At 38.2% G+C, this 22,806-nt stretch overlaps 1 protein-coding gene across 1 annotated transcript in view; it reads right to left on the reverse strand.

Moving 5' to 3' along the window:
* The window catches only part of MALRD1 (MAM and LDL receptor class A domain containing 1), a 277,676-nt gene extending 256,273 nt beyond the window's left edge, over positions 1–21,403 (reverse strand). The window contains exons 1-6 of the mRNA XM_059818810.1: positions 21,244–21,403; positions 16,864–17,004; positions 12,657–12,751; positions 12,417–12,578; positions 6,694–6,787; positions 1,227–1,370 (exon numbers count right to left, since the gene is read on the reverse strand). Of these exons, the coding sequence (XP_059674793.1) occupies positions 1,227–1,370; positions 6,694–6,787; positions 12,417–12,578; positions 12,657–12,751; positions 16,864–17,004; positions 21,244–21,403 (796 nt within the window). The remainder of the gene's footprint in view (positions 1–1,226; positions 1,371–6,693; positions 6,788–12,416; positions 12,579–12,656; positions 12,752–16,863; positions 17,005–21,243) is intronic.
* Positions 21,404–22,806: the final 1,403 nt, after the last annotated feature.

The raw sequence follows: 22,806 nt of genomic DNA on the forward strand, positions 1-22,806 counted from the left end.
TTACAGAATTTCAGTATCTTTTCTGTTACCACAGTATTGCCAGAAAAGGGAAATCCATACCCATTACTAGCCCCTGAGGTATCATATTAAGGTATGGCACTGATACAAAACCTTTCAGGGAGGTGTTTAAAATCAAATGAAAAGTCTCATTTTTGTTAGATATCCCCGTGGAAATTGACAAATGGTGTGACTTCTTTTCTTTCTTTCTTTTTTTTAAAGATAAGAAAAAAATCTGCTTTACTAGTCTATATGCTGTTGTACATAAATGTTAACATGCAAAAATTCATCTTAACAGAGTGTATACACTCAAGCACTTTTGCTTGTTATTTCCTTATAATTTGTCTTACAGTTACTAGAGTGTTTTGAAATGCATGCTAAAACTTATTTTCAAAATCTTTCTAAAATGAAAGCAATATTTAAGCATTCATCCTGCTCCTATCACTGAGACGTACTCCATTTTTGTGGGCTCAAAGTTCAAGCAGTAATCTCCACACTATCAGTTCTTCAAAGCTACATCACAAATTATACTATTACAACTAGTGCTACTTAACCTGTTTGAAGGCAGTCTCAGTAGACAAGCCAAACACTTAGCTGGGAAGGTGATTCCATTTCACATTACAACACTTAGACATTTATATCCATTAAGCTTTCAAAAACCTTTCCCATAAACCCAGAGACAAGTACTACACAGTGACTTCAAAGACAAGTGCTGCTCTTTACTTCTGAAAACTGGAACTGGATTAGTTTTATTGTTTTTAAAAGTAATAAACTATTTTGTATAATAAATATTTCTCTACAACTCCCCTAATTAAAGTTTTAAAGTGAAATTCCAGACTGTACGTTCAGACATAGTAGTACTACACAAGCAAAACTACAAAGTGTCAAAACCAAACCAAAACAGAAAAAACACACATAATGGCTCTGGGCTTAGAGGGTTTAATTTAATGTCACCAAATTGTTGCATAGATCTCATACAAAGAATTAACTGGAGAATAAATCAATTATTGGTTTATATGGGATTTCCTACATTAAAATCTTCCGTGTTTTACCAGCATGTATGTTCACAGGACACTTGCTAAATGGTCAAAGCAAAAGCTAATTTAAGTACAAAACACAATTACTTTTCAAGCTTTTGTTCTGTTTCTATGTTGGGTCACCACCTTGTCCCAAAAAGCACCATATTGTTCATGACAGCTAGTAATTGTGCATTAACTTAAATTTCCCACCTTCAGTATCGTTGCTCTCATCTTTCAGGAAGGAACAGGAGGCAATCTTGTGCCCAGCTTGCAGTCGTGCCCACACAGCAGGCTCAGCCAGCTGATCTGAATGCCACTCGCACACACCAAGCTCAAAACTGGAAGCCTGCGGTGCTAAAAGACAAAGAAAAACAATCACTTAACATCTTAAGAAGTCATTATTTATGAGACTACTTCGTATTAGAAACATATGCTTATTAAACTAATTGGCAACTTTTCTGTCTCTGGTTACTTCAAAAGCATTGTGTATCACAGAGTGCTGTCTGCTATTTCAGGCTGCCATCTTAAACAATACCACTTTAAAAAATCATTCCCTGAAGATGGATGCTTCTTTCAGAGCAATGGAGCGCTATTTATGTTTGCCAGACATTTCAACCTTCATGAATTCACTTCCGCAGAGAGAGCTGCCAGGAAACATAAAAAATTACATGTCATAACAAGAAATACCTATTTACTTTTCTAGATGATAGCTATAGAAAAATCATTTCTCACTGAGAGGTTAAACTCAGCAGCTTCTCCATAATACTTGCAATGGAATGCTTTTTTAGAACCAAAAAGTTTCTGAATACGTCACCACATATTTTCAAAAACTTCATAAGAGCAACTCGTGCCTGACTAATCTAGTGACCTTCTACAATGAAGTGACTGCATCAGTGAACAAAGGAAGAGCTATGGATGTCATCTACCTGGACTTCTATAAGGCCTTTGGTACGGTCCCCCACAACATTCTTACCTCTAAATTGGAGAGATATGGGTTTGATGGATGGACTGTAAGATGGATAAGGAATTGGCTGGATGGCCGTGTCCAAAGAGTTACAGTCTACGGCTCAATGTTCATTTGGAAACCAGTAACAAGTCGTACCCCTCACGGGTCTGTACAGGGACTAATACTATTAAATATCTTCCTTACAACGTAGATAGAGGGATTGAGTGTACCCTCAGCAAGTTTGCAGATGACACCAAGCTGAGTGGTGCAGTGATACACTAGAGGGAAGAGATGCCATCCAGAGGGACCTTGACAGGCTTGAGGAATGGGCCCATGTAAACCTCATGAAGTTCAACAAGGCCAAGTGCAAGATCTTGCACCTGGGTCAGGGCAACCACCACTATCAGTACAGATCAGGGACTAATAGATCAAAAACAGCCCTGCAGAGAATGACTTGGGGATACTGGTGGGCAAAAAATCGAACATCAGCCAGCAATGTCCACTTGCAGCCCAGAATGCCAATCTCATCCTGGGCTGTATAAAAAGTGTGGCCAGCAGGTTGACGGAGGTGATTCTTCCCCTCTACTCTGCTCTCATGAGTTCCCACCTGGAGTACTGCATCCAGCTCTGGGGCCCCCAACATTAGGAAGACATGGGCCTGTTAGAGTGGGTCCAGAGGAGGGCCACAAAAATGATCAGAGGGCTGGAGCACCTCTCCTATGAAGAAAGGCTGAGAGAGTTGGAGTTGTTCAGCCTGAAGAAGAGAAGGCTCTAGGGAGACCTTATTGCAGCCTTTCAATACTTAAAGGTGGCTTATTAGAAAGGTGTAGAGAGACTTTTTACCAAGGTCTGTAGTGACAGGACAAGGGGCAATGGTTTTAAACTGAAAGAGAGTAGATTTAGATTGCATATAGGGAAGAAATTTTTTACGATGATGGTGGTGAGACACTGGAACAGGTTGCCCAGGGAGTTATGGATGCCCCATCATTGGAGGTATTCAAGGTCAGGTTGGACAGGGCTTTGAGCAACCTAATCTAGCGCAAGACATCCGTGCCCATGTCAGTGGGGTTGGTCAGGATGATCTTCAAATGTCCCCTCCAATCCAAATCATTCTGTGACTCGATGATTCTATGAAGTTTGAGATGCCAGATTGTAGCTGCAAAATTTTGTGTAATTAATAACAGTTACAGAAAGGATGTAATAGTTTTAAGCAGGATTCCATTTCTTAATATTGCAGGGGAAAGGCAATATTCTGATTAAGGCAGACTTTTAAATAGCCATCAGGGTATCGCAGAGAAAACATGGAGATTCCTAACTGTACGGAGGAAACAATTTTATGTCAGTATAAATAGGCATTACTGTCTACTGCATCTCAGAGTTATCATGCCATTCATATTACTGACATCTCAGTGAAACATTCTGTCCAGCTGATGCTAAAACCTCTCATTTCTTCCTTGCTCCAGTGCTGCATAAACATGTGCACTTTTTTCAGTCCATGTGTATTAAGAGGGAAGAGCTTGTGGGAAATTTATTTCCCATGGAAAATGGAAAATTCTAGAATGGTCTAGAAAAGGATGGATTTTGTCAAATTTCAACATTTGAAAAAAGTTGCAAATACACTCAAAAGGGATCAAGCTCTTCTTTAAACACTTTTTAATTAATTTTAAAAACCCATTTTGATTAATTCTGCATTTTTTTAATTTAGTTGTAAATATTTCTGAGGTTGTTTGGTTGTTTTGACAATAATCTCAGTCTCTTGGGACAAAATACCCATTTTCCAGCTCTTAATACTGCAGCATGTCAGACAACAGTAAGATTAGTATTTTGGATTTTCTGACTCCCATCCCTGTAGCAGTTCATCTGAAAGACCCTGCATCCGGTTCTGCATCTGTGATATTAAAGGCTACATCTTCGCATTCTTAGAATTAACTAAGGATTTAAGTTTGAGATTTTTTCAGTTGAAGTATTCATACTGGATTTTTGTCAAAATTTATACATTATAAGTAATGCATATATAGTTACTCCAGTTTTCCAGAAAAAAACTAGCTTTGCAGAGAAGGTATACCACTTTTGTATTACAAGTGACTTAAGGAGGACAAAAACCTCATTCTCCCTTATAGCATTCCACATTCATGCCTTGGGGCTCTTTGCTTTCACCCCTATGGCAAGATCAGAATGACAATCTTAATAGACCTCTTCACATATATAATTTGTCAGGAGTCAAGAGGGAGTTCTGCAGGGCAATCAGACAGACACTTGGTTAAGAATATGAAGCCTTTGAATAGAAGGTCTACTAAAGGTATAATAAAGGAGATTTTGTATTACGTATGTTTTAGAGCATAACATTAATATTTTCTATTTGACAGCTAAAATATTTTTTCTGCAGTACATGTGCAATTGTATAATAAAAAGCTGTGATGTTTCTGAGTGATAAAAAGCAATTTGGCAGCTGTTGGAATAACTACAAACTGTAGAGTATCTTAAATTGTTATGCTGAAGATAGGGTTTTGTTTGGTTTTTTTTAAATGCATGGTTTACTGTCTAGCAGAACTGGAAGAGACTGAAGGGGGCAGTTTGGGAGACAGGGGAAGGAGAGAAGGGAAGAAAAACTTAAAACTTAATGAAATTACATTTATATTTACCCATCACAGTTTGCATCAAGAAACTCCTGAATGCACAAATACTTAAGCTATTTTACTCATGGCTGCGCAGTCATACTAATGAATACAAATGCACAGGTCATTTCTTATGTGCGTTTACACTGGGATTGAAAACCATGAAGGCTACATTAAAAATGCAAATTTTAACTACAGATTTCATGCAATTGAAGTGGTCTTCACTTAAAGTCTTCTTATCCAGACATTCCATAAGGACTAGAGAAAAGGATTTCAAATTCAAACAACCATTAGTCTGACCTTTTGTGTTAATTATTGGAAAATGTTCAGTAGTAAAATTCCTCTTTAAGGGAGAAAATTAAGACCCTTTGACCCTGTTTTTGGCTGCTGTGACCAACTTAGATGTCACCTAATGAAGCTGACTTTTCCTAATGAGGAAGCACAGGATAAGAACTGGCTCTTATTAAAAGATACCCGAGGTACTTAACAGTGCAGCAGCTCAATCTGTATGCCACACTATATAATTCAACAGTTGCCATGTGAGGTAAGTTTAACACCTAGATTTATAAGTTGGGTGAGTACACCCTGTTTCTGTTTCAATTTTTGACTTTTTCATCTCTTTGAGACAGTATTCCATTTCTATAGCTGATTTTTTTTCATTTTTGTTTCCTTTAGAAGAACTTTGCTTATGAAAAAAGCCAATATATTTGTACAGAGAGACTTACATCCTCCTGCGGGAACTGGTTAGGCAATTATATAGGTTACTAGAATCTAGCAAAGCATTTTTTTCCATTGTAAACCAGCCTTTTCACCTACAGAAATCCTCCAAGGAACAGAAAGAAGTTGGAAGAATCACACATCTGTCCTCTTTTCATCGTCAGTCTCATTCATTTTTTCAAAGAAAGCACACTGTAAAATTACCTGAGTTCATAGGCAAGTGTGCCCAAAGTTTTAAATTAGCATCCTTGCTCATTTAAATGGTATTGCTAGAAAACCTCTACAAAACAAAAAACAACATGGGCCCTGGTATGAAAATATTTATATAATATTACCTTCTATATTTCTTCATTGTAAGAAAGTTGAAATATGAGAAGACTTACATGACCAAGTTTAGTTGCCTGAAACTTTGTTTCCCCAATATAGATCCCCTTTGAAATAAATATGTATGCCTCCCTGAATCACTAGTATTTGTACCTTGCTCTTACTGTGATCTGCCTACAATTGCTCAGCACTCCGATATGTTAATAACCATGTGCATCTGTTTTCAGTAGTTTTTCTTACTGGGAAATCTAGAGAGCTTTATTTTAGACCACAATACACAAAACCAATCACATAACCTAGCTTGGTCTGTGTCAAACACTGCATTGCACACCTCAAGTTCAATTTAAATACAGAACCCTCAGTCCCTGCCCTACGACTCAGAGGCAGGGAAACAAAGGAGGTGCTTTGAATCAGGACTGCGTGCACCTGAGGATGTGACATAGGTGCCACAGTGCAATCTTCTTGTGTAATACAGAGCAATAAGCAATCTAATTTATGCTAGGATGGGTAGTATTCCTTTCCCATTAAAATACTTTGGGTTGAAAAGAGAAATAGGAAATGTTTTGCTAAAGAATCCCGACAAGCAGGGATGGTCTGGTTGCAGAGCTGACTAGCCTGACATTATAGCTATTGGATGTGGCAGAGTGGAACAAAATAGCCCCACTACACAGCTGAGGATCAGGACCTTCACGCGTTTAAAAATACATGCAAGCACCTTGAGAATCTCCCTAAAGTAAGCTGCAAAACTTTTCCTGAGCTGGCTGAACACATCAATTCTTTGGCCAAAACCAGTAGATCTTTTCTGCTCACTGAGGCCTTAGTGCTCTCCTGGCTGCAGGAAGCTACATTTATACTGTACCAGCTTTCTTAAGGTATTTATTGTCATTCTTTGTAACTGTGTTTAGATGTAATAAAACAGATGATGGTTCAGAGGAATGAAAACAAGGCAGATGAAAACACTTATGGAGTTAAGAAAGCCTTTGAATACCAAAAGGCTTTCCTCTGTGTTTTCTCTTCTAATCCAAGAGAAATACAAAATAAAATGACTTGTCTCCTGAAAAACATGTATTCTTACCACATGCCAGAGAACATCCTTCACTGAAAGTAATATCATCAATGGCAACAGTTTCATCTTGTCTCTTGGTCTCCACCATCCCCCAAAAAATAACCTGCAGAGATAAACAGCAAATCAACAAGAAATGGCATTCACCAATGTCACAGGCAAGAGACAAAACCTTCCAAGATATGCCAGTCCAATCCATAGAGTTTCTATTAGAAATATAAGAACTCAAATTGCACATGTAACAGTTTTCGGGGATTACCATCCTGCCTTTCTCACTTATCTGTTGCTTGTCAGCACAGATATATAGTCTAATATTTAACTCAGGAGTGAAGTAGCATTTAACAGGAAGGATCTGAAAACCACAATAAAATACATTAAAATCTAAGCAAGGATCATGACAGTTAAGAAATACAAAGGATTTTATATTTTATCAAGCCGTTATTCCATGAGAGACTGGAAATGTGAGCCTTTTCTGGTTGTTTTCAGCATTTATCAGAGACCTGGAGCAAAGTCATAACAACAAACACAACTAGTCAGAAGCCTTTCATCATGTTTTTAGCCAAAACAAACCTTGAGGAGTATTTGGTCAACTGTTATTCTGCTCTAATATTACAACAATGATTTCTTTTTTTTTCCCCTAACAAAGTCTTCTCTACACAAGAAGTTAATAATATTTTACATTTCCATCTTAAGGGCAGATTTCAATCTACATTTCTAAATGTAGAGACTGCCACAGTTTTTCTGCAGTGATATAGAAGGGGACTGATCAACTACAGTCCTTGGGAAAACCCAACAAAAACCACACCAATCAAAACAACCCAACAAATCAATCATATGAATAACATTCCTTGAATGTTATTCCCTAGCCATATCTTGGGATGTTACAGCTCCAGACTTTTCCAGAGTCCTAGAGGCACAATCTACCTAGAGGCACATTCTAGCTTTTAATAGTAAATGTATAGTGTTAGCTAGATAATAAGTTTTCAAATATTAGCTTTAGAGTTCAGGGGAAATTTTGTGCATAGTTTAATAAGAGATTGTAACAGAAATCTGCATTTATCATATAAATGCTCATCAAGAGTACAGTATTCCACTGTACAAAATGACACAACTCAGCCAAGGATATAACCATAATGTTATGAGTTGGGGTTTTTTGGGGGTAGAGGTTTTGGGATTTTGTTTGTTTATTTGTTTTTCTTAAGGTATAGCTGACCTGCACAACAAGTGTGGCAGCCTGTAAAGTCAAATTATCCTGGCATTATACAACCAGAGAGAGGTCTAATGTTATCTGCCATATCACCAGTGAGAAATCCATGTCTAGTTTATTTTTATATATATACACACAGAATTTTTTTTTAACGCAACAAAGAGAAGGATGGCCAATAACCACTTTCTCTAGCAGTTATTCCATGAAGACCATTGTTAGCAGACACATGACAACTGTGTTTTCTAATATAGTATTAATAAGAACTAGTGCCACCCTGTGTGTTTATACTTCTTTGATCAGCTGTAGCACAATGGAAAGAATGTAGTTCACTGAAATCCAGAAGTTTTGAAGGAACAGGGTTAATCCTGATAGAATTCTGTTTTTGTTCTTTTGATATAATGAAGTTTATTTCATTTCATGTTTATGTCTACTTGGAAAGAATAACTATGTCACACTAAATATTAATGGCATCATATCACATTCATTAATATGTTTATGTGACTGAAATGCAGTACCTTGGAAATTTGCTCATTTGACTTGTTTCAGAAAGCAATATTTTGAATTGTTGAATTGTTGCTGCAACAACATGTATAGTTAATGTGTATTTTGGTGACATCACCAGAAGGAAAAACAGTATATTCATATTGCCCATTTCTATGATTACATGGTTTCAGATAAGGTTCTAAAACAATCTAGTGCACTGTTTTGTAATTAGAAACACAAGAATTATTATTTAATATCAAGGATTTGACAAATATTTGACCTTTTCACAGTCATTTTTCACTGTGAAGTCAAAATCTAGTTATTAACTTCATTTATAATACGTATTTTATATAGCTTGCAGTTAGGCCTTCATAGTCAGATTTTATTTAAGTGAGACAAAGTGATTTAGACAATGCTAAAGAGGTGTTATCTCACTTTGCTGGTGCAAAATCAGAGGTGGCTCCAAGTTCATATTCCACTGGAGCACACAAAGTATTTAACAACTTGTGTTTCCTCAAAACTCATGAACAGTTTGTTTACTTGGTCAATATGATAAAAAGCATGGATTTAAGAGGCTTGCTTTCAATGCGTATGTTATCAATGTCTCTACAAAGAGGTCCCTCCTGACTGATGTTGTAGACATTCAACACATCCCAATATTCTGAACACCCAGGGATGTTTCTCCAATGATAAAACAGATATTTCTATTTAAAAGTGAGTCAGATACCCTGAAGTCTATGAAAGGTTAGCTACTGACTGAACTAGGAGCAGAGTCAGTACTGCAACTCTGAACCCATCTTTCTAGAAAAGTGTCAGTTCTATTTTGTTCTTCAATGTGTCTTAACTTCCCCACTTCCAGATGACAGAAAATCATGCTAGATGCCTCTAGCTGCTCTCAGGTCTGAAAAAAAGACTACCCGGTCTTTACCCAGCACAGATACCCAACTGCCCTCCCCTGAGGAGTTCAGTCTGATAACAACCATACTGACTCCCACCCACATTTACTTGAGCAAGTTGTTCAGTTTTCCCTCTCACACAAAGTCAAGTGCTCCTTCAGTCCAAAAATCTGTAATGAAAGTGTCTATATAATGACACTATTTGCTCATAACTGTAATTAACAAGTGCTGCCTAAATATGCAATATCTATGGCCATCAGAACAAATTAACATTGCAGTTCTATTAGTGGCAAGGGAAGCTGTAGTGGGAACGTAAGTGGGATCTAACACAGGCTGGGCTTTCCTCGCAAGTGCAGCCACGGGGATAAATTCCCAGTACAGCAGCAAAGCCAAAGGTAAAGCACAGGTATCAACCACAAAGATGAAAGTGAACCCCAAGACCAGAACCATTTCATAGAATCATCATAGAGTCATAGAATGGTTTAGGTTGGAAGGGACCTTAAAGATCATCTAGTTCCAACCCCCCTGCCATGGGCAGGGACACCTTCCACTAGACCAGGTTGCTCAAAGCCTCATCCAGCCTAGCCTTGAACAGGTCCAGGGTTGGAGCATCCACAACTTCCCTGGGCAACCTGTTCCAGTGCCTCACCACCCTCATGGTGAAGAATTTCTTCCTAATACCTAAGCTAAGTCTACCCTCTTTCAGTTTAAAGCCATTACCCCCTGTTGTATCACTACACGCCCTTATAAAAAGTCCCTCTCCATCTTTCTTGTAGGCCCCCTTCAGGTTCTGGAAGGCTGCTATAAGGCCTTCTCAGAGCCTTCTCTTCTCCAGGCTGAACAATCCCAATTCTCTCAGCCTGTCCTCAGAGGAGAGGTGCTCCAGCCCTCTGATCATTTTTGTGGCCCTCCTCTGGACCCACTCTAACAGGCCCATGTCTTCCTAATATTAGGGCCCCAGAGCTGGATGCAGTACTCTAGGTGGGATCTCATGACAGCAGAGTAGAGGGGAAGAATCACCTCCCTCCACCTGCTGGTCACACTTCTTTTGATGCAGCCCAGGATAGGGTAGGCTTTCTAGGCTGCAAGTGCGCACTGCCAGCTTACGTCGAGCTTCTCATGAGCCAACACGCCCAAGTCCTCCTCACCGCTGCTCTCAATTCATTCTCCTCCCAGCCTGTATTTATGCTTGCAATTGCCCCGACCCATATGCAGGACCTTGCACTTGGCCTTGTTGAACTTCATGAGGTTTGCACGGGTCCACCTCTTGAACTTGTCAAGGTCCCTCTGGGTGGCATCCCCTCCCTCCAGCGTGTTGAGCGCATCAGCAAACTTGCTGAGTTTTCCCTTAATAAAGTCTGGGAAACAGAAATTTGTTCTCAGTAGAACAGGGGGCAAAGTAGTCTAGGAGAGCAAACCGTGATACAGTTCTCTAAAACCCAGGAAAACTTGTTCTGTGTTGAGTAATTAAAGCAGTGATAATATTTGTATTTCAGAGTTCCCTACAGATAGATATTTTTGAAAGTCAAAACCAAATCCCCTATCCCATAAAGATGATCAAGATTTTTTTTTTTAGTAGGAAGAGACCAAAGTATTAAATAGTCAACATCAAAATGAGCAAAGAAAATAAGCAGTGGACATTGATTTTAATTAAAATCTCACTTCAAGTGTGCTTGCAAAATTGACAAAAACACTCAAGCACCCTATTTCAAAGTGATTTCTACACCCAAAAAAGGTGGGTTTTTTCCCCCGATAGAAACTTTTATCATCAAAAAATGCTACAGGTAGCCATGTAGGCTAAGGAACTTGTCATATCAAAAGAACAAGTGCAAAAGGGCAAATGAATTGCATTCACTTGTATGACCAGCATCTTGCAAGTTGTCACTGGAGGAAAAATGTGCAACCAAAGCAGAAAGTTTGCTCAGCTTCAGGCTCTAGGTTTGGTGAGGTACCCATCTACATTTCTTTAGCCAATTGTAAAGATTACTGCAGTAAGTTTGTCACGTGACTCTTTAAAGCTGGACTGTGCCCATCAGTTCACTTCATCGAGGCCAAAGGATAACAAGGTTTGCAAGCAATAATCTAATTAGGATTTGATCCAGCAATTTAGAGGAAGAAGATGCCATATTATATTAACCATTCCCAGACTCACTCAATTTTCTAAACAACATGAAGGATGAAAAAGTAAATATAGAAGTAAACCCTTCCGGTACAATCTCGGATTGCTATACACACACTCATATCGGGTACAGGTAAGTTATTGACAAGCAAGAACATTGACACTCGTTGAATTAGGTACAGGTATCTCATAACACGTTCTCAGTCAGGGTTGAGCAGGCAAGTATTATTTCAGAAATTCAGATCTTGTTGAATGCTTCAGCACAATGTTACCTCTGCAAGTCAAGTAATTATGTTACTCAAACGGTTTATTGAAATGAGGTTGCGCTCTCATGCCTTCAGGTTTGTATGCTAACCAACTCTTTATAGTATGCCTCCGATTTTCTTCTCTGCTCCCCACTTCCCCTCCAGTATTATGCATAACAGTGAGTATACATCATCCACAATATTATAGCCCTAAGTTATATTTACTGTGCTCATGTTTTGTGTAAATGCACATATAAAAACATTTAAATAGCCTATGAGACTTGCATTGTTTTTCAGCAGCTCTGAGCAAAATAAAGCCATATGCATGTGTTCTGTGACAAAGGCTCAAAGCTACAATGAATAGTTAAGTACAGTATTTGTCACCTGAAGCATCCCTATAGAACAGTGTCTCATAGCATAGAATTATAAATTAAACCTTGAGTTTATTGATACAGTAAGATGGAGTTTAAGGGAATACTGTATTGAAAGCTAAGATCTCAACTATATCACCTCTATGGGCAGGTAGATAATTAATGATGCAATAAGACTAATTTTTATTTAAGACACACGCACAGTTTAAGTAAGGTTTGGCATTAGTTTTAACACGACCAAGAGATAGGAACAAGCAGTATTTGTTAATACCAACTATGAACTTCCAAATGGCTTCTCTTTTACCTCATGATAATGCCTTCCATTTACAAAATATTTAGTTTTGACTTATTAAAAAACCCACAATTTTTAAACCATTTAACAAGTGCAATTTACAGTCACCTCAATTTACCAACCTCATACTTTTCAGTGCTATTGATTGTGATGGTATTTGCTTTCCACTGATTTTGCAGTTCTCCTGAAACTTGCCAGAGGTTTGTAATAGTATCTTCAGAGTGCTTTTGAAGCCCCACCATCAATGTTCCACTCATTTGACTGACCCAATAATGAAATGTAATCTAGAATGAAAAAGGTCTGATTATTCCAAGGAAGTACTATGACAAACAATGAAATACAAGGACTGTGCATCAAAATACCTGGCAAACGTGTTGTTCATCAGTTGGAAGAAAAACATTGGTCCTTATAGTTGCAGAAGAGGATCGCATTTCAGAGGACAATGAGAGGAAATAAGCTAGTAAAAGGAGTAAAAAGGAAATCTTAGAAGATTGGAGAAAAGTTATATAAAATATAACAGTAAAACAAGGAAAGGCATACATGCAGGTATGAATTAATAATTTAAAAAGCCAACTAGAAGTTTTTCCCTGGAAAATATTCATATCACACTTCTAGCCACTCTGTGCCAAACCTTTGCTCATATTAAATATTGACATAGTATTCCTCCATAATCCTGCTGAAACGTCAAGTAAGGTTCCAAAATGTTTCACATGCTGATGGCTTGAATACCCAATTAATAAGTGCAAAATTTTGGTATGAAGTAAGACTAACTCATCAAGTTGATCAAAGATCTTAAACTCCGATTATTGAATAGATCATGTATTTCATGCCTAAACAACAAACTGTTGTGACCAACAATACAGATTTATTGCAACACTTCAAGTCTTTAAGCAGGTGGTGCAAGATGGGAGAGGAGACTATGGTGTTCCTCTGTTCCGCACGACACAGGCCTGGTTTTTTGGCTGCTTAGAAAATTGCCTCACTGCAGAGAGGAGGCTGTGGTATCCCTGTACACACACCCCATATAAAAGGTTGTCTTCAGAACCTCCATACTACCATTAAAGATACCACTGTCTTTCCATTTACAAAACAAGTCCAAGTTAAAGCTTTGCTTTACTTGAAAGTGTAACAGCTCAACAAGAGTCAGTGAAATGTTGTCGTTGCTATGCCTTTTGACTGACTTTGTCTCTTCCCGACAATATTGTTTCAAATCTTCTAAAAGATGGAAGGCAACCACCCTGTTTAGGATATCAAATACTGCTAATACTGCTAGTCAAAATTTGTCTCTTCCTGAACATGAAGATTTCAGAGATGTTTGATGTTAAAGGATGCAAGGGGGTGGGGGGAGAGCTCAACTTATTTCTTTTTTCTTCCTTTCCCTTCTCTTCCTCCTTCCCAAACTCGAAGCAACGTCAGGTAAACTGTTGCCCTGTGACATTAACATATAAATGAAAGGAGAAAGATGACGACGGAGAAAAAAGTCAAGAGGGACTGAAGAAAAAAATAAAAAGAAATTAAAAAAAGTCCTAAAAATAAAGATTACTACAGAAACCAAATCTCAGAGGATATGTAGAAACATCTAAATACTTTATTTATAAAACTACCCACCCTGACCTCTCATCCTTGCGTGCAACTGGAAAGTCACTGACAAAGGACCATAAGACTAGCTCAGTGCTGGAGCCAGCTGAGCAATCCCCCACAGAGAAGCATTTTTCAGCCTGCTACCAGAGCAGTGGCCATGCTCCCCCTACGGTTTAAGCCTTTCATGACTGCTCAGGCAGCACTTTCAGAGCCTGCCAGCTGCAAGGATATTCTTCCTACCCGCAACAGATGGCTTGGTGCCTCAGCAAAGCCCTATCCCTGACTCCAATCTGTTTCATTGGTTTTTTAACTTCCATTAAATTTTGAACTTTTTTCTTTTATTTCCCTAAAGATACATTTATCTAAGATTCATAAACAGGGTCAGATTTCACCTGCCACAGGAATTTTAAGTCTTACACAGATGGGGCAGAAATAGTAATTTTAAGAAATTCTTCGGAAGGTTATTTCTACATTAAACCTCTGCATAGATAGCTGGTTTCAATTAATGAAAACGATTTGTGTTCTGTTTCTTTTTTTTTTTGTTAAAGTGGTTGTCACTAGTCTGTTCAACTACATTTTCAGTGAAAATAATAACCGTGAGAAGAGAGAGAGCTAAAAAAATTGTTGGGTTCTAGTAAATGATTACATAAATCTTCAAAGGAGTTGCATCTACCAAGTGATCTTTGCTCTTCTGCTAGTGTGCATGCAATTACTTATCCTGATGGCAGGAACTCTTCCCTTTAATACTCTGCCATAGACCATACTCTGCTCAATTGCCACCATACAATATCATTTCTGGTCTTTAAGCCGGAACCAACATAAAACTGATTACACAGTCTGTTGAGTCACCAGCAGTGGGAGAACTTGAATAGCTGCCATAAGGAGATAAATATTTCCTAGGCGATTAGAACCAGAATTCAGAAAATGAAAGTATAGTTTAGCCATTCTCCAGGTAGAAAACTGAAATAACCAAATACATTTAAATCTCCTTAGCCATTCAGTTCACAGATTTGAGTACACAGCCCCTCAGAAAGCTGAATAGGTACAAGTATTCAAGTTTTCTGTTATCTGATCAAAATAACTTAGATTAATACAGCTACTGCACAGTTCAGACCTGGCAGATGCAATGGTGACTGAGCACCCAAAAGAAGTCAATGGGCATATGCAAGTGACTGAACAGTTTGCTTCCTCTGTAACAAACGCTTGAAGTTGATGGCTTTGGGTATCTGCATAACTTTTCCCCTCCCCACCAGTTTTTTGCAAGATAAGGGTAACCTTTTTTATTGGTTATAAGCAAGAATATCTTTCAGGTCTTTGCTACATCCTGATACATGTATGCTACCAATCAAGCACAAACCCTAGAAATTGGAACAAGACTGTTCCCTGGTTAATTAATTTTGATTCTAGCTAAGAGTTTGCTATATTTTTACTCGATAGTATTAGTCTTTTATCTGCTTCTTGAAGAGAAGAGCTGTTACTATTTTAAAGACAAAGTGTTTCATAACTTACATACTTGAAATAAAACTTGTGGTTATGAAAAAGGTTTGATAGTTACTCAAATTTTTGTTCTAACCTCAGCTTAAATCAACATTTACTTAAGAGTAGCCTTATTTTCAGAAGCATAGTTCACAAAGCAGGATGTGCTTGTATGCTACACACAAGGAAAAAAATGAAGTTGTTAGAAGTACATCGCATGGATAAAGTTTCCTAATTACACAGCATCATGAAAATTGTCAGCTGTGGAATGAAAACTTGCAGGAAAAGGAGGGGGGGTGTGTGTGTGGCTTTTTTTCTATGAAAATTTTTTAAATTTTGTGCCATTTTCATTGTAATGATTTCTAAGCAAGCTTTCCATGCATTCACCTTTAAACCACCAATTCACATTAATCATTATATGGAACTCCTACCTGTTTGGTAGCTTACCCAGTGTGTCAGAGGTGCTGCTTGCTTCAGAACAGTACAGATTTCCAAACTCCCAGATAATCACAGTTTGGGAACGAGGTGAAAAACACATAGGCTAATCAGTCTCACAATGACACTTTAGTCTCACATAAGGTTATATTCTTGTACACTCTCCAACACTGCATGCCTGCCTTCAGGTGCTTGCTCTGAGGGCTGCTGCAGCACGGCTTGTACACAGAGGTGATTAGACTAGATCAAGGTGACCTTGATTAGAGGTCCCCACCAAATTCTTTGTCTCCTTTGCTTTCTTACAAACAAGCCTTCTAACAGCTTTAGAAGCTTCTAACAAGCTTCTAACAGCAGGAGAAGGCTTACTGCAGCTAAAAAAGTTGGCTCAAGTTAGCTAAAAAGGTATGGAAAAAATCACGTATTACAGAAGGAAGAAACCAGGTTTTGGAAAGCAGAGTTACCTTGGCAATTGTACAAGTATAAGGGACATATTTTGTCTAAGGAAGGAACAATGAATTACTTAGTTGAGGGACAGTCTTTGATGCAAAGTGGAATTGTAATAAGATTTAGAGAGGAGCTGACTCAAACAGGCTATCAAAGCTCTTCCCGACCCAGGTCCAAAGTCATCTTCTCTCAGAATATTTGGAACAGTAATATTAGTCGAAGATAATAAATACACACAGTCTGGGCATTCACCAATCCAAGAAGAGAGGAAAATACATCTCAAAATGGGAGACCCAATACTAATTTCTAAACTTTGCAACCATCAAGAGTGAAATTATCACCTGATATCTCCAAAACAGGTAAAGGTCACTCAGGTAGATAAACATGAGTCTGGATGACTGATTACGTGCTCCTCCATGATAACAAGAATTGCTTTCTGGAATATTGTCTTTTTTCTGGAATTCTGAGTTGTTGTAATTACAATCACTTAAAAACCTGGACACAAGTGCTCAGAAAACAAGAAGCAGAATACAATCGAACTATAAAGAAATTAGTAAAATGAAGCAAATAAAAGAGAGAACTACATAATTTGTAAAAGCCCATGGTTCCTTCAAAGAACATGAGGATTCTTACCACTGTCATTCCCATTGTGGTCAAAGTATGGTGGTCCCATGCCAGACTGACCATTTCTTCTTATCCATCCAGGCTGTATATTCAATTCATGAAGAGCTTTGCATAGATCAGTTTCAAAATTACACTTTTCACAGGAGGAACCTCAATTGAAACAAACAAACAAAAAATTAAAACCTCAAAAACAGCAGCAAAGGGTTATGTTCTCACCATCACTTACTATTTAATTAGCACACAGAAACACTCCGAATGGCCTCCTAAGTAAGAAACACCAGAATTTTTAAACATGAACAAAGAAAAACAGGGCAGTGGAAGAGAGACAAGAGAGAATGGACATTGAAAAAAACCAAAACAAACCACCAAGTCCTCCCCTGGCCAAATCAAACCCAAACCAGTCCATTTATATTGTATAACATATGCTTTTTTTCTTCACAAATGTGTGTAGCTACCCACAACTAGGAAACTGCCTAAGCTAGTATAGCTTTTATGCAGAGGCTATTCTTAAAATATACTGCAGCTATTGACTGAAGAATTTCAGTATATCCTCTGTTTATCCAGGGTTCTTGCACAGAAAAACAAAGACTTAACACCAGGAAATAACCAGATAGCAAAAATATTTTTTTATTCCACTATTGTTTATTTCACCATTTTGCAACTTGCATTTTTGGGGAACTTGGAGTTTAAGTCCATTCCCAGACACACCCCAGAGCCTAATAACGGAAAGGTGAGTCTCTCATCATCTGACATACTCCAAAGTTTACCAGTACTCATCATCTTTACTAAGCTGCTGCATTAAAGCAGAAACCACACTGTTCAGAGAAGAGCTGAAACAAGTCCTCAGAATGACAGTCTCCCCATTTGCCTTTCCTCTGACCTTATTTCTTCCAGCGCACATAGCAACGGGGTGGGTAAGGACTGCTTCCCCCCCTTCCACATTCCCCTGTAGGGCAGATAAGTTAGAAAAGGGAGGCAGAATATGTCTTTCTGGCACAGGATCCAGTTTGGTGTACCAGTTCTTTCAGGGAATTTGAGGTGGGTATGCAACCAGATAAGTAATTGCTTACTGGGAGGGAGGGGCAGATGTTTGTTTCTGCTCTGGTGTCAGACAGAACTGTTGGCATCTCATCCAAGCTGAATGGAAGAGTTTGCATGTGCCTGACAGGCTGGACTGCCCCATTCCTTGAACCACTTATTGTAGTTGTGGAAGGATTTAAAAAAAAAAAAAAAAACCATGCAAGTCTAATCAGATGCATCTGTAAACAGCAAACTTATTGCAACTTCACCCCAAGCAGAATGGCTGGTATGTGGGACTGTCTCCAGATTTCACATGCTGTGTGGAAACTTTCAGTTCCCCTGGATTTTCTCTTACACAGCAGAGGAGGATAGGTTAAGACTGCCTTGTAATCAGGGTTCTGGTTAGACATGAGAGCTACAATGCCTTCGTGCTCCCTCTCAAACTGGTGCTCACTGCAGGCCCTGCTAATGCTTTTGTTCTATTCTATATTATCACAGTTCACTAATCATTTTAAATAAAAGTTGCAACTGCAGTTTTTATAGTCACACTATGCTGTCCAATCTCATGGCTTCCATATTCACATCAACTTACTGCAACAATTAATTATAAGGTGAGAGAAGGGAAAATAGATATAATTCACATAAACATTCCAGACCCAAGTTAATGTGCAGATTGGCAGATTCATCAACCAACTTTTATTGCTGCTTTTATTCCTTAGCTCTTTAAGTGGCTGAAAAACATGTCAGTGGTTCATCAAAAGCACAAACACTGCTGAGGCATATCTGCTTCGCATTACGCGAAATGAACAAAATCATGTTCAGTATTTCCTCAGGAATTTTCTCATAGCTGAAAAAACAATTTAAAATCAGTATGTACAAAATAGCAAGAACAGTACCTTTTTAAATTAAAAAAAAATCCTTGATCATTCATGATTATTTTCCAAGGCAATATTCATTTTCACAGAAAATATAACTTGAAAGCAAACCAATGTAAATTTGCTGGAAGACAGATTTATAAAGATAAAGTCACTGTTTAGAGAGGAAAAGGCCAGAAGGAAGAAATGTGTGGGATGTCCTAGATATTTTTTGCAGAATTTCCTGTGAACAAAATAAATATTTAAAATAACCTCTAAGGAAAAATTCCAAGTCTCACAGAAACAGAACCACAGTTTAAGGTTTATTTCAAGTGTGTATGTGTATAAAATCTCAGTTTGTGATATTCTGGGAGCAAAATATTTTTAAGAGTAGTTAGTTATCATTCATCCACTAGTGAATACTTTGCAATAGTTGTTCAGAGATAAAAATAGCCGTAGGGTTTATTCTGCTCCTTTTCCAATGCTGTGGCAAAGCACAAACCAACCACATATGAAGTCCAAAATGACGATAAAAACACATCATCTGAAATTCCAACTTTGATATATTTTCAGTGCAGAAACATCCTTAAACCTGAGTAGAGCCCCAAGAAAACAGCAGGGACCTGTCATGAACATGACACCATAGAGCTGAAATCTAAGTAGAAAAATAATTTTGCAATAATCCCAAATCAGAAGAGTGGGTGGCAGCAGGATGAATCTTCAAGCCCCAAGAAAACAGCAGGGACCTGTCATGAACATGACACCATAGAGCTGAAACCTAAGTAGAAAAATAATTTTGCAATAATCCCAAATCAGAAGAGTGGGTGGCAGCAGGATGAATCTTCAATTTGACAGCCTAATCTGCATCTTTATGTCTGACAGCTAACTTCTCTCCTGGAGTGATCCAGAGCATTATCCAAGCAGCCCCAGCATACACAGCCTGTAGCTCAAAGCCTAGTTCCACACCTCTTGCTCATCCATACTTAAAATACAACATTATTTGGTATTTAGGTCCTTCACAGACTCCATAGTCTCATTTTTCTAAACTAGTCTTTGGAGCAACTCTTAATTTCTCTACTTTCATATAAACATTTGTCTATAGCAATACTCCCTCAAACAACAAGTGTAAAAAGCCTCCATAGAAATTAATGGAAGAATGCATCGCTTACTGCATATTCTGCAATCATAGTAGAAAGTGCTGCCTGGAGGAAATGCTCTTTCTAGAGAAATCAGGACAAAGCACAATGAGGATTTCAAGGCTATGCAGTGAAACATAGCATAAGCATCTCTTGTGCAAATGATAAAGAAAAAATATGCTAATGTGTGTTGTGTTAGTCACACATCAGGGGATTCAACAGGCATAATTTCCAGCCATTGACATTTAATACATTTTAGTACAGCACAATAAAGTTACAAAATGTATTGATATCCAATACAGTCTTAACAATTGTCTTATTTGCAGAGGAACAAAAATCAATTATCCTAGAGCCTCTTCTAGACTGCTGTTCCAAACAGATACCTGCATCATATTTGGATAAAACAGAGAGTCATATTGGAAGAAGAAAAACAACATGTATCTGGGCACACAACTGTAATTTGAGGAATCTGGATTTAAGTTACTGCTCTTTCTCACAGATTTCAGCTGAATTCAATGATTGCTAACACTCTCTAATTAGCATTTTTTTCAGCGTGCACAGAAACACACAGGCTCATCTAAAGACAATCTTCTAAATTTAAAGCTAAACCTTAAAACCCCAACAAATACGTTAGCTTCCTTTGTTTCACAGTGAGTGGAAGAACTTGGATAAGCTTTTAGATAAAACTAGAATTTTTGATAAATCCAAGCTCTTTGCACTCCAGAACAAAGGTCCTCAAAGAGCAGGACTATCTTATGATACCATTTGCAACATCATTTTGTGTTACAGTACTCTGGAAATAGTAGATTTCTGATGCAAATTTACTCAGACACTAACAGTTAAAATTCACTCTCACTTCTTAGATCTTTCCTTTAAGGGAAACAGCAGCAACTGTATTGACAGCTTCTGAATGTGACAAGGATTAAGCTAGAATTATCAGTTCATGAATAGAAGAAAATTTTCCCCCTTGTCTAGACTGAAAAAAAAAAAAATGCAGTTGTTGCTTATACCTCGATCTACATGTTTTGGATGAAACCTGAATTTCAGCAGACAATTTTACCATGAATTAAGGAAAAAAAGCAATACTTGTTAAATCTCCATTGAATTTATGCAGGTGAGGAAACACTTGCTTTGCTACATAATATCCATATGAAGATTTATGAAAGAGTTGCACTGTACATAGGTTGAAAACTAAGCAGGAGAAATCAAACTGAAGCAGGAAGAAACTGTCTTAGAAAATCCAATGAAGAAGAGGGTGGAAAAAAAAAAAGAATTCCCAAATATTTTTGTAACATAAGAAATAATCCCCCTGTAATTCTCTCTGCTGCCGCATTCAGTTATCAAACCGTATCACACTTATGAAGTCCACTGAGACTTACCTTGTTTCTCATTGCTGCTGTCTCCACACTGGTTGGTGAAAATGCACAGTTCCCCAGATGGAGCAGAGGAGCCATCACCACGTTGGCATTCATTTCCTGTAGATGACTGAGTATCTACCAGAGCAAAGCAATACAATGCACAGAAGACGAATCTGTTCATGGGCTATGTTACTAACCAAGCTTTCACTTGGAAAAGAATTACTTTAACTGTCTAGTATCAGTCATGAAGTGCCTTTGAAAAAAGCTGTGTTTACACACATCTCTCTGAAAGACGTTTTTAGAACCTCACTTTCCAATTCTGCAACTTAAGGGAAATATGGCTTCTGCAAAACGCTGACTTTCAACCCGGTGTGTCTTTGGATAATATTTAACTGAATTATAACATTGTTTTATGACTAAAAAAATTTGGTGCATGCTATGCAAGTCAAGTGTATAACATTAACTTACTGACTGGATTTATTGCCTGATAGTTTGCAATTATGTTAGATAAGAAAATAACAGGACAACAGAGTGGAATTACTAAGTGACCAACATTCAGAAAGATCTCTTTTCTCAGGGAGATTTCGCAAATGCTTACAAAACTTGTGAAGAGTTTGTGCATCAAATGTAGAAAACATTTGAGAAATTCAAAGTTGATTTTGCGTCAAAGGGATTGTAAGTGACTGATCTAGGGAAAGAATTCGAAATTTCAGAGCCTGTAGACATATGATGCCGATAGTTGAAAGTGGTATCTATTTATTATTTACTTGGGCTACAACTGTAGATAATGACTGAATTAGTTCAGAGTACCCTGTTGTTAAAGGAATCATATCTGCAACCACAATTTGCATAAATGCATGAATGGACAAGCTATTAATGAATACTTTTCAAATTACTAGATCACTGTATTTTCTGGAAAAAAACATATTTTGTGTGATACTACTAGTGTTTCCCAAGGTTAGGAAAAAATTAGAGATACCTAGAATGCCGTATCTGAATTCTTATGAACAGTACACAATATGATCATACAAACAAGCACAGTCAGAATTTCACAGAATCACTACGGTTGGAAAAGACCTGTAAGATCATCAAGTCCAACCATCAACCCAACACCACCATGCCCACTAAACCATGTCCCACAATGCCACATCCACATGTTCCTTGAACACCTCCAGTGATGGTAACTCCACTACCTCCCTGGGCAGCCTGTTCCAATGTTTCACCACTCTCTCAGTAAAGGGTTTTTTCCTAATATCCAGCCTAAACCTCCCCTGGCACAACCTGAGGCCATTTCCTCTTGTCCTGTCGCTAGTCACTTGGGAGAAGAGGCCAACACCCACCTCTCTGCAACCTCCTTTCAGGTAACTGTAGAGAGCGATAAGGTCTCCCCTCAGCCTCCTCTTCTCCAGGCTAAACAACCCCAGTTCCCTCAGCCACTCCTCATAAGACTTGTGCTCCAGACCCCTCACCAGCTTCGTCGCCCTTCTCTGGACACGCTCCAGCACCTCAATGTCCTTCTTGTAGTGAGGGGCCCAAAAATGAACACAGGATTCGAGGTGCGGCCTCACCAGTGCCGAGTACAGG

This window comes from Gavia stellata, chromosome 6 (genome assembly GCF_030936135.1).
Source record: "Gavia stellata isolate bGavSte3 chromosome 6, bGavSte3.hap2, whole genome shotgun sequence".
Lineage (NCBI taxonomy): Eukaryota > Metazoa > Chordata > Aves > Gaviiformes > Gaviidae > Gavia > Gavia stellata.